Raw genomic sequence first — 12,922 nt, 5'->3', positions numbered from 1 at the left:
ATGTTGCATCCTGCTCTCCAAGCCCCAGCCCCACCGTGCTGCTGCTGAGCTGTGAGCCCGTCTTTGCTGGGAATTCCTACTAGCACATCCCAGTTTTTTAGCTGAACACCCTGCCAGGCTCCAAGGCTGCCAGACTGCAGTGGATCTGATGTGCTCTGCATGTGAAACACCCGGGATGAGCCGGGAGATGTCATGGAAAACACGGCTGCCAAGCTGGAGCCGCAGGGAGCAGGGACATCCCCCCGGACACAGGGGACTCCGCATGGGGCAGTGTCATCCTGGTCCCCACCCAGCTCCCCACAGCCCTTCCTGAGTCACAGCAGCTCCCTGCAATGACTCAGTCCCCATGGAATGACCCTCCCACGCTCCCCACTCAGTGCTGGTGCAGCCAGGAGAACAAGGGATCGCTCCATGGCAACCGAGCAGGGAATCACACCGAGGGCACAGGCTGCCAACGGCAAAGATTCCCTTTGGTGGCTGCCACCAGCTTCCCACAGCCTTGGGATGCGCTCAGCCAGCTGACAAACAGGACAAACGCACGGAATGCAAGGTGGGAAAGGAACACACGAAGCCAAGGCCACTCCTGGGAAGGTGTGGGAACGTGAGGGTGACCTCCAGGTAACACATCCTCCCCCAGCACCCTTTCTGCACTCAGGAGAGAACATCAGAGCTGTCCTCAGCCCTGAGATATGGATATTGCACCTTGGGATAACAAACCAGCATATTTGGGAGCAGAGCCCTGATATTACCTGCTCTTGAGAGCAAACTCATCCTCTCCCCCAGTGACATTTTTCAGAGAGAAGTGAAATGACACAGAGCCTGTTCGGTGCATTTCAGGGGAAGAGCCTCAACTATATGGGAAACAATATCCCTGGTTCCACTTCACTTGGATTCTTCTGGTTTTTTTCAGAGACATCAACTGCTCTGGAGCAAAAGGGAAAAGCTTGGATGGTTCACACACTCACCCACACAATCCAATCCAGCAAACAGCCACATGGAATGGGGATGGAGGAGGCAGCAGAGTCAGCACACAGATCCAAGCCTGCTGTGAGGAGCAGCAGCTCCAGCAGCTCTGGGCACTCACCGTTCTGGGTAAGTTTTGTTGAACAGACCAGGGTGGAAATCTGGAAGGAGTCTTTGCTGATGGTGCAGCTCCCAAGGTTCTGCATGCTCTTGCCTGTTGCTGAGTGTCCCTTCTCCTCCAGCTCAATTTTTGTGGATGGCAGACTGAGATAGGTCGAGGCATCCTCCAGCTTCTTGGCCTCTGCCTACAGGGATGTTTGAAACACAGCAGGAGAAAATATCCTGTCAAAACCTCAGCAATAGGAAAATTTTAACCTTTACACTGGATTTTCTTAGGTTTGGAGCTATCAAATGCATCTCTAACAGTATTCATTTAGCACGGCTACATTAGAGCCAAAATGGGATTACTTAAAAGGCCACAGAATGCACTTTCCCCAACCCACAAAAAAAGTCAACAACAAACCCTGCTGAAATTACAACATAATAAAGGTTTGACACTCAATCTCCCACATAAACCAACTGCTCAGGACTTGCTGCTTAGTTTGATTTAACAGCAGAGTTCTAAACACATTTTCCAGTGTAATTCTGGAACAGAATTCCCCAAAAGTCAGTCAGTGGAGCTTCCCTGCTGGGAAGTCTAAATTCTACCTTGTAAACTATAAGGTCGTGCTCTCCATCCCTCAGAGTTGTCCCATCATATCTCATGAGCTTCACAAATGCCAGAGCAAATATTTTCTCAGATTTGTCTTTGGCTGTTACAAAAAAAAAAAAATATACACCACCACATAATTACTTCTACAGTCAGGACACTTAAATCTCACAAACATGGACAACCCGTCACTGAGTGACCACTGCAAAGATTCTCATGTAAATTAAGTGTACAAAAAACTGGGGAAGTCTTCTAAAAGCAAGACAGAACAAAAAAAAAAATGCCAAATGAATACATCAACAATAACCAGATGCTTCTTATTTCCATAGTCTGTCTGTTCTTTTTGGAAAGCTTTATAAAGGCAAATTTTAAAAACAAAACAGAAATGTGATGCATTGAGAAAGCCCAGGTTTTTATAAGAATGGCAGTGTTTGGGAGCTGGAATAAAGATTAAACACCAGCACTGAGGATCTCATCAGAGCACAGAGCCCTGAGGACAGACATTTGGAGGGGGAACATTAGAGGCAAAACAAAAACTGGATCCATAAATGCAGATGAAGTGCCTCAGTTTTTTGAAAGCTGACCCATTCTGCAGCCAACAGGAACTAAAAAATGCATCCAGCTTCTTCTTGGTCAAATATGCTGGCAAAAGTTTAAAATAAAGCAACAGATGAAGGAGAGATCACAAAGGAAGCTGAGAAATAAAGCCAGAAGGAAAGTGTCATCATCTTGAGACAGCCCAAGGAGCCTGGGAGAAAGCCCTTGTTAATATTTAGGAGTGACCTCTTTTAAATATTTAGGCTGTGGCCAACCTAAATATTTGAGTCATCATAAGAACATTTCTGACTCTAATAATTTGTAGCACACAGTCAAAATTCTGATAATAATGACAATGACTTTTGGAACATTGTTTTCCTTAAAAAGTATCATTGTCTAGATTATTTTACCAATTTTCTTAATCCCAAAGTCTTTAATTACTGATGCTAGACTTTCACATTCCCATTTCTTGAAGATCTTTATTACTCCCTACCTCTAAGATAAAAAATACCACAATCCTCTGAATTATTAATGAAAAGCTTTACTCCATTAGTAAATGGAGTACATCTAGTAAATGTACTAGTAAAAAATTCCATTTGTTCCTTTGGAGAAAATAACTGGGCAGGGAAGGAAAAATTCAATCAGGGTAGGTAAGAGTGAGGAAGATGTAACGGGAAAAAGGAGCTGTAATGACAAAGTATCACAAATTTAATCCTGCACTAAAAGCAATGGCAATAATCAGTTCTGGCTTGGGAATGTGGGAATGGCATCCCTGCTCCAGGATTCCCAAGGATGATGCCTTGTGCAGGCTGCCCTAGAGCAGAGGCTGGACAGAGCTAAAGCATAAAGCAGGGATTGATTCAAAGGATCTCCTCCATGGATCCACCTTGGGCAGCACAAGAGCCCAGCCAGGGCTGCACCCAGGATGAACCCAAATGGTCCCAAAATGCACGAGCGCTCACGGGGTCTCTCCCTGGGATCAGCTCTGCTCCATGTGCACATTGCAGTTCAGTGTCCAATTCCAGCTCAGCCCCTGCACTCCCATCCTGCTTGTTTTTCTCTCTCCAGCCCACGGGGTTTGTGCTCCTGGGCTGAGATTTGGATCATTTGTCCTTGGTGCCCAGCTGGAGCAGGAATTGTTTTGCCTCCCTGCTCTGTGCACAGAGCTCACCATCCCCTGATGTGAACCCAGACCCACACACTAAAGCAGAATAGAATCTGAAAACAGAAAAGCTAAACCTGAGGCATCAAGGAGAGGCTGAGTTACTCACAGTCCTGGGAGGATCTGTGGCGGAAGGTGAACCTCAGGTGGCTGCGGTTCACGTCCTCAATGGGGATTGCAACCTGGCACCAGGGACAGGAGAGTGAAATGGTCAGGGCAGCAGCTTCAGCCTCCCCCAACCCCATCCAGACATCTTCCAGCACTTCCAAATGACCAGTGAGTGAGAATCCCATCAGCACATCCATCCCCAGCAGCCCCTCTCTGTCTACAGGCATGACAAGGCACCTTTGGAGTGACAATTCCAGAGTAGCTGCAAGGCCCTTGTGAGCACACAGCCCCTGCTCCCACTGCTGCAGGGACTGCATGGACTCCAGAAAGCCAACATCAACCTCCAAACGTGGCAGTGGAAAGGTTATTACCCCAGCAAAATGAGCAGGCTTAAAGCACAACCCAAACAGTGATGAGTCCTACACGAGGGGAGGGGAGGAGAAGGAAATGGTCAGGACAGCACCTTCAGCCTCCCCAACCCCATCCAGCCATCTTCCCAATGATCAATGAGTGACAATCCCAGCAGCACATCCATCCTCTGCCATTCCAACAGTCCTTTTCTGCCTACAAACACAATAAGGCAACTTTGGGTGGAAATTCTGGTGTGGGGAGCAGCTGCAAGGCCCTTGTGAGCACACAGCCCCTGCTCACAGATAGACTGAATGGATTTCAGATTTGCAACATTCCAACAGCCCTTTTCTGTCTACAGACACAATAAGGCAACTTTGGGTGGAAATTCTGGTGTGGGGAGCAGCTGCAAGGCCCTTGTGAGCACACAGAGTAAGAGGATTTCAGATTTGCAATCTCCAAACGTGGCAGTGGAAAGGTTATTACCCCAGCAAAATGAGCAGGTTTAAAGTACAGCCAGCTCCCCAAACAGTGAGGAATCCAACACTATGGCAAATGTGTTTCAGCCTTAATAAACTGCTCTCCTCCAGGTCAGCTTCATGGAAAGAGAGCAAACCATTCCTGAAGAGAATGGTGCTGGAGTTTCCCCACACCAGTCATCCTGAGCAATGGCTGAAATAAAATTCAATATGCAATAAAAGTCAAAGCCTTTCTTGGCTGAGTTATTCCTTGCCCTGCTGAACACAGGCACTGAATTTCCCCAGTTTTGTTTCCCACTGGAAGCTGTATTAATGGCACATTAACACCCAGAGAAGTTATTTTAACAGTTTAAATACCTTTACAGTCTCAAACCAGCGAGGCTGCTTTACTTGGTAATAGATCACTGACTTGTACTCTGAGATGGCTTCATCACCAGCACCAGGAAAAATAACACTCTGCAAAAACAAACAGAAGGGGAAGCCTTTATGTCACTTAAACTCCACTTTTTCAGCCAAATAAACAAAAAAAATCAGTGAAGTAGGTCACAAGAAGAGAGAATGCTCCTAATGAAATTGGAGGGGAAGCCTTTATGTCACTTAAACTCCACTTTTTCAGTCAAACAAACAAAAAATAAATAAGTGAAGTAGGTCAGAAGAAGAGAGAATGCTCCTCATGAAATTGCTACCAAAATGCATGCATTGATAAGGCAAGATGTATTTAATGATGACAAAAGTTGGGTTGAAAATAAAACCTGGGACCTTAAGCTGACAAATACAGCTGTTGAAAAGGCTTAACATGATATGTATCAAAATCAAAAAGCCCCCAGACATTAAATACTTTAATACCTCTAATCTCTTGCCATCTTCATCATAAACAGACACTGTGACTTCCACATTCTTTGCTGTGGTTTTACTGCCTTTGTCAAAATCTCCCTGCACCAAGGTGACGTAGATGTCATTTCGAACATCTCCTACAAGGGAAAGCAGAGCACAAAATAACCCACAATTCTCACAGCAAACCCAAGCATTTGGGAAACCAAGGACACACAGAAACAATGGCAGAACATTTCAAACACCACATTACCATTTATTTTATTTTTACACTACTTCTTTCGGTATTCACTTGAAAGGAAAAGTTTCCACACAGTCATTTATCCCATACAAAGGCATTTTGCAATTTAAAATATTTTAACAGCCTACAAGAGGTCTCTAATTTGTTACAGCAAGAAGAGGTTTGATGTTTTTGCTGGCCTGGGGGTTGCAGGGGAGGGTTGTATTTAGATTTATGACTAAAAATGCTCCTCAGCTCCACCCCAATTCAACTGAAATTTTGACAATGAGCTGGGGAAACAAGGTGAGGGTTGTATTTAGATTTATGACTAAAAATGCTCCTCAGCTCCACCATTGGCTCCACCAATTCAACTGAAATTCTGACAATGAGCTGGGGAAACAAGGGATTTCCAATAATTTTATGAGCCAGCACAGGATGCAAACAAGGTGCTGAGGCACTCACACTTGTGAAGAGACTGTAAAACCTGTGACAGACCTCTGTCAGCAGCCACAGGGAGACCCTGAACTGGGATGGGCTCTGGAAACATCTCACGGATCCCCCAGAGCCCAGCAATCTGAAAAGGATGCTGCAGGTTCTGCTCTTGCTCATGGCAGTTTTTATTTTGAGAAGCACCACGTTTTTGGGTTGGTTTTCATGGATTTTGACTTGTTTGTTGTTTTGTGGGGTTTTTTTTTGTAAACACCTGAACTGAACATGCACAGAATACATGTATTTTTAAAAACTGATGTGGCTCTCTTTCAAATGCATTATCCATTTCTGGTACAAACCCTAAGAGAGCTGCTATCTCTAAATCAAGCCTGTGCCTCAAAAATCTGCTTTGGATTCAGCACAGGAGAGAAGTTTTACATATGCCCTTGCTATGGGATAAAACAAAGTGTGTACTTTGTGTACATTCTTTTTAACTGGGAAAAAAAAAAGGAGAATTTCCACCCTCACTGGGATTTCCTGTCTTCTTGATGGGGGTGGGAGCTTTATTTACTGATGCTGGTATTACCAAATCATTTGATGGTTGTTTTTTTTTTTTGCATACCATACCTCAAATTCATCTGTAATTATTTTTTCCTCCAAAACCTCTCATACATACAGACATTTAAAGCAGGTTAAAATATAACAAAGCAGCATTAATTAAGTGCCTTACCAGGCATGATAATCTCAGGAAATCCCATTTTCCGAGCCACTGCTGTTGACCTGTCCACTAAGTGTGGAAACTCTTTCCTAATCTGATGAATATCTCCTGGAAGAAGTTTCAAAGTCACCCACAGACCTGTTGTGTAAAAAAACCGTTATGAAACTGCTGGGATTTATTCCTACTTACTACAGATTTCTTTCCAGAACTTGAAAAATGTAAAAACATTAAAATAATTAGGTACATTAAGATAACTGATCTTCCTTTAAAAAAAAATTGAAAATATTTTCAAGCACTCAACAGATCTCATCACTTCACACAAAAATACGAGTACAGCACACAGAATTATTTCTGATTATGTTCCATGTTCTTTGTAATGAGATGTTTATCTTCCATGGGGAAAAAGAGAAGGAGCAAGGACGATTTGCATGGAAAGACCCAAGGATTCCAAGCAAGCAATACCAGCAGATCCATGCCCCAAACTGATTGATCACCACCCCATAAGCTGTTTTTACTGCTCTGAGCACACAAATCTACAGCATCAGCTTCACACAGCTGATATTTTTCTGCTCAGTAGCAGAAGAAGCCACTAAAAAGCTGCTGCTTGCCAACTAACATCAGGCACATTTGTTACAGGAAAAAGAAAGATGCCAAAGTGGAAAAAAACCCAAAAAAAAAAAAAAAAAAAAAACCAAAAAAAAAAAAAAACAAACCAACAAAAAAACAAACCAACCCAAAGAAGCCTCCACTTGGTGAAGTGGCTGGCAATCAAGTTTAAGCAAAAAATAATCACAGCAGCAATTTGCAGAAGAAAATCCTAAAATTAAAAGCTATGAAAAACACCCCAAAAATATTCATCCACAAAATAAATTGTGGGTTACCCTGTTAGAGAATTAACTGTACATTCATTTTGTGTACACTTGGCAGCTTGTCTTTTCCATGGTATCTCTGTAAGAGTTTCTGGGCTGATTTGTTGCCAGGGATGGTTCTGACAGCTGCAATTTCACTGAACTGCAACTGTACCTGCACTGCCTGGCTAAGGAACAACTCCCAATCCTTTTTCTGTCTGATTGGGCACTCTTTTTTAGGGAAAGAATCTGGAATGAATCAAAGACACTGAAATGTTTCCTCCTGTGGGACACACACCAGCCACAGGTGAAAACAAGGAGGGGAAGCAGATAAAACTTTTCCTCATTAGCTAAAGGAGAATCTAAATATAAGGTTTATGTAAAATTTTGTTTGCTATTAAATAGCAAAAATCAGAGGAAAGTGTGCAGTTTTCCTGGGGTTTGGTCAGATGTGGAGTGATACAGATATTCACAGAGAGTTTGGTGGAAACTCTGTATGAATCAGCATAACTCCACATTAATCCAGAATTGCAGAAAATCTTGAAGCCATCACAGAGACATCATGGTCATGGCATCACACACAAAAATAAATCAGCCCAGAGCAGTGGCCTAGAGAAGGCACCAGGGAAGGTTTCAGAGGGGTTGCCTGGCTCTGGCTCCCTCCTCACCTCCTGTGAGCTCAGGTCTCCTGGGGAAGGAGCAAAATGTTCCAAGTGCAGCTGCAGAGAGCAAAGATATGGGGAAGGAAGAGAAGGGAGGGAACATCCCTTCCTTCAGCATGGAGAGGTAAAAACCCACAGCTCAAAGGCACAAGAGGTGAGTCCTTGAGTCACTACCTCCAGCAGAGGATCTGTCATGGGATGGGTGGGGTTGGAAGGGACTTCTGGAGATGATCCAGTCCTGCCAAGGGGAGTAGGTACACAGGAACGTGTTCAGGTGGGTTGGGAATGTCTGCACAAAGGGAAACTCCACATCCTCCCTGGGCAGCTGTTCCAGAGCTCTGCCACCCTTCATGGACAGAAGTTCTTCCTCATGGTGAGGTGGAACTTGTTGTGTTTTAGTTTATGGCCACTACTCCTCATCCTGTCATGGGGAACCACCGAAAAGAGTCTGGCCCCATCCCCTGGCACCCTCTGGATGTATTTATATGGAATAATGAGATTCCCTCTCAGTCTCCTCGTCCCCAGAGTAACCAAGCTCAGCTCCCTCACTCCCTGCTCGTCAGAGATGTTCAGAGCCTCGATCATCTTGATGGCTTCCCCTGGACTCTCTCCAGCAGAAACATAAAGACATCCAAGAGCTGAACAATGCTACAACATGCAGAGTCCACACTGGGCAGGGGCAAAATTATGGGGAAGGGAGAAAAGCAGGCTGAGCCCTGAGGTGTGGAGAATGGAGGAACAAAACCATACAAACAACTTTTTGATCCCAAAATCAAAACCACCACGACACGAAGCAAACCAAGGTGCACAGAATGAGCAGTACCTACCCTGACCCTTGTGGTTGACTTCTTTAGCAGCAATCACTTTGTTTATAACAGTCTGCAGGAAATCATTCTCCCCTGCCACCCTGGGTGAAAAACGGGATGATATGTTCAGCTGCTTGTGTCGAATGGCGTCATCCAACGCTAGCCTGGAGGATGCACATGACGACCAACACCAGGAGACAAAGGGGCACAGAAAACCAGAAGTCACAGTGACAAGGGAACACAAAAGATCGTATCACAGTTGTGACAAAGAGTATTTATTAGTCAACGCAGGACAAAGGACAGGAAAGGTAACAAGAAAGACAGAGGGAGATCATTAATCAGAAGAACGCTGATCTACCACAGAGAGTCCAGCACACCTGTGAGGGCTCTGCTCCCTCAGGGACAGGGACAGTCCTCAGGGAGCAGGGGGAATCCCCAGTTAAGCAGTGAAAACCCACACAGGCAGTTCTCTTTTATATAAATATCGAAATATAGATATATTCATAGCAGACTGGCCCTGCAACACCTCCAGGGTCACCTCTGTCATTCCACAGGTGGAGTGCCCAAAGGAAAAGCTCCCATCAATCTCACAGGGAAAAGGAGGAGAAGAGCAGACAACCCAAACTCGGTGAACAAATGAGAAGATGGGGACGATAAATAAACAGCAGCATTAGGTGGCACTGAAGTAAATCTTGCCAAGTGCTTTTGACAGCCATTGTGCTGGTGGCCAGTGAATGAATACAAACAAAGATATGAAAACAGAATTGCATGTGGTACAACAGAAACAAAGCATGGGATGAGGAGAAAAATGTGCCTCATATACACAGCCCAAGTCTAATGTTGGAAATGACAACACCAGCATTCACCCTGCGTTCATTTCTACCTTATTCACGTCCTTTGGGATAGACTTTTTCAGGAGAATGTTCTCCTTTATTACAGGGGAAAAAGAAAAGTCACATTGTGCATCTTTTTAAAGCTCTGTGTATATGTAACAGGAAAAATGAATCAGTGCTAATGGAGCAGAAAACTGGATGTTCCATTAGCACCCCCTCTGAAAGGTTCATTTTCATTGCACACTTCCACACTGGCTAAAAAACAACTTTGCTGTTGTTTACCACACAATAAATGTATCCTTCTCTTCCCCAAACCCCACTTTCCTTGAAAAAAGGAATTGTACTTTGATTTTGTCATTAACCTGTCAGGACCTCACACCTTGCAGTCCTCTCACCAGCCCTTCACCTTCAAACCACAAGGGCTCCCTGAATTATGCCTATTTCTCAAAACAAAGTTAATTTATGATTTTATTACATCAAGCTTTTAAAAAAATATTATTAAAAGCCCATCTGAATATCCATTAGTGTATTAATCAAGGATTTTAGCTCCCATAGCTATGTTTTGCCTTTTGGAACAGACGGCAGTCCAACATGTTCCACAATGGGAGAACTAAGCATCCATGTAAATTTATTTATTTATTTACTTCATGTAAATTTATTTGCCTTATCCCTTCTACCTTTCCTCACTTCATGGAAGGAAAAATTTGGGATTTAGGGATGGAACATGATCTCTATTGATTTCAGGCAGAGCTAAGCCAGCAATTAACTAACTTTAAGCGTTTCACGTCTTACACATACTCCCCCTGACATCTTGAAACAAAAAGAAAACAAGGCTGCAAAACTGGGAATGGATGCTTTAAACTCCAAAAACCCTTAAGTTTCTGGGGATATCACTGATGCAGCTAATGGCAAATGCTCTGGGAAGATAGATGAGCAATATTACTAAGGAGAAAATATCCCATTATTAAAGAAATTAACTTAAAATACTAGCTTTTTTTTTAAATCAAAGTTAAAATCTTGGTTTTTTCACCCCTGCTTGTTCTTGCAACTGCTCCCTACTTACGGCTGGAAGGGGATGAAGTGCTGCTTGTCCTCATCATCAACCTTCCCGTTAATGATGTCAGTAACATCCATCACTGCAAAGACAAACCAAGGGCACTGAGTGAACTCAGCAACGTGGGAAGAGGGAACCCCCCCAGGGAACTGAAGCCACAGTGACTCAGAAGAGAGGTGGAATTATCAACTGTGGAATTTCAGAGCCGTCCGTGGAATAACACGGTGCAAATGAGCTTTGGAATCTCAGCTACACAAACCCTGGTGGGCACAGGATACAGCAACCAGTCTGATGGGATTTGTAACAACTCTGAGTTTACACAACCCCACAGCAGCTCCACCACCCGGTTTCCAGGGAAGAACTGAAGAGGAGATGGAGAGATCACCCCAGGGGTACCTGCCACCCCGAAGGGTCTGCGCAGCCCCGAGGTCAGCTTCCTGGTGTTGTTGTCCCGCAGCTCCATCCTGCCCACGCGCACGATCTGACACACAAAGCTGATCTTCTCTCTCTTCAGGTCCTTGCTGCCCAGGTCCTACAAACAGCAGCAACATCAGGCTGCTTTCTAATAGCTGAATTTCCAGTTCCATTTCAGCAGGCAGAGGGTTTGCTGCTCAGAATTTGCCTTTGCTGTGCAAGCCTCTAACAAAAAGTGCTCTCGGAGTAGAGCAGCTTTTCTAACAGTACTTCAACATCTCACTGGAGTTCTGTGCAAATTAATTCCTTAGGAGGTCAAACCATTTCTAGTACGTCAAAAGTCCAAAAATTCACTTTGGTTTTTCCCAGCTGTTGAGAATATTTAGCAGCCACTTAGGAGAAATGTCTCATGCAGAGACATTTCTTAGGAGAAATGTGGAATGGTTTGGGTTGGAAGGGACCTTCAAAATCATCTTGTTCCCACACTAGCAATGAGCAGGGACACCTTCCACTATCCCAGGCTGCTCCAACACAGCCTTGGACACTTTCCAGGGATCCAGGAGCAGTCACAGCTTTTCTGGGCACCCTGTGCCAGGGCCTGCCCACCCTCCCAGGGAAAATTCCTTCCCAATACCCCATTCATCCCTGCCCTGTGGCAGTGGGAGCCATTCCCCTCTGTCCTGTCACTCCATCCCTTGCCCTAGAGCCCCTCCCAGCTCTGTTTCCCCCTGCAGAGGTGCCCCACGCTGGTCCCACCAGGGTGGCCCCAGGCCCTGGCAGGGCGCACTCACGGTGAACACGGCCCGCAGGTTGTGCAGTCTGTCAATGTCCTTGGGGAGGCCACAGCTCGACCACCTCACCAGGTAGTTCTCACTGAGAAGAACAATATTTTGAAGACTTTTTGTATAAAACATAAAGCAACAGAACCACAGAATGCTTTGGGCTGGAAGGGATCACAAAGAACATCTCCTTCCACCCCTGCCATGGGCAGGGACACCTTTCCACTATCCCAGGGTGCTCCAAGCCGCAGTGTCCAACCTGGGCTTGGCCACTGCCAGGGACTGGGACAATCCCACAACCTCTTTGGGAAACCCATGCCAGCACCTCACCCCCCTCCCAAGAAAGGATTTCATCCTAATATCCCATGTAAATCTACCCTCTTTCAGCTTAAAGCCATTCCCCCATACACTATCACTGAATGCCCTTTAACATAAGCAGATGAAATCAACTTCAGAATTTACAGGAGACTTTTCAACCCAATTTCCTTTTCCTAAGGAAACAAATATTGAGCAGGGAGCATTTCCCTTAGTGCACACAATTTTTATAAAGAAAGCAGCTCCTCAGCAACCAAGTGTGGGAATTCTGCAGCTCAGCAAGGGCACAGCCCTTGCAGGTGTGTTCACCTTGAATTTCCATCTGCTCTTGGGGAACCACAAGCACAGCACAAGCCTGGAACATGCCCCAGGTGAAGGGACCTGCCTCTGCTTTTCACAGCAATTTGACTTTGCTAAGCCCCAGAAGTCCCTCAGTACCATCCCTGAGAGAGCACAGATAAAAATGGCCCTGACCTGATGAATTTGGATTCCAGGGGGTCATACAGAGACATCAGGACTTCAGCATCTTCTCCTATTTTACACACGACGTTTTTTAAATTTACAAATAAAGCAAATGAAGGAGTGGCAGCAAACTTGGCTTGTCTGTTGATATCAATATTCTGCTTCTGAGACTGCAATTGAAGAACAAAATAAAGTTTAACTCAGCCAACAGACATCCAGCTGCTATAAAACTTTCTAAAACCTTC

General features: G+C 44.8%; 1 protein-coding gene across 3 annotated transcripts in view; it reads right to left on the bottom strand.

The window, feature by feature from the left end:
* DOCK1 (dedicator of cytokinesis 1) overlaps positions 1–12,922 on the bottom strand; it is a 266,426-nt gene that overhangs the window by 214,770 nt on the left and 38,734 nt on the right. For 2 of the 3 annotated variants that reach the window (XM_041415304.1, XM_041415302.1), the window contains exons 8-18: positions 12,690–12,847; positions 11,913–11,994; positions 11,104–11,239; positions 10,717–10,789; positions 8,842–8,984; positions 6,517–6,642; positions 5,153–5,277; positions 4,664–4,762; positions 3,481–3,553; positions 1,672–1,775; positions 1,085–1,268 (exon numbers count right to left, since the gene is read on the bottom strand). In XM_041415304.1, the coding sequence (XP_041271238.1) occupies positions 1,085–1,268; positions 1,672–1,775; positions 3,481–3,553; positions 4,664–4,762; positions 5,153–5,277; positions 6,517–6,642; positions 8,842–8,984; positions 10,717–10,789; positions 11,104–11,239; positions 11,913–11,994; positions 12,690–12,847 (1,303 nt within the window). The remainder of the gene's footprint in view (positions 1–1,084; positions 1,269–1,671; positions 1,776–3,480; positions 3,554–4,663; positions 4,763–5,152; positions 5,278–6,516; positions 6,643–8,841; positions 8,985–10,716; positions 10,790–11,103; positions 11,240–11,912; positions 11,995–12,689; positions 12,848–12,922) is intronic. The other variant, XM_041415305.1, reaches the window with a different exon arrangement.

The sequence above is a fragment of the Onychostruthus taczanowskii genome, unplaced genomic scaffold, assembly GCF_017590055.1.
Source record: "Onychostruthus taczanowskii isolate IOZ18803 unplaced genomic scaffold, ASM1759005v1 scaffold5, whole genome shotgun sequence".
Lineage (NCBI taxonomy): Eukaryota > Metazoa > Chordata > Aves > Passeriformes > Passeridae > Onychostruthus > Onychostruthus taczanowskii.
The sequence above is the reverse complement of the archived record's forward strand: the minus strand, read 5'-3'. Positions and strand labels throughout refer to the sequence as shown.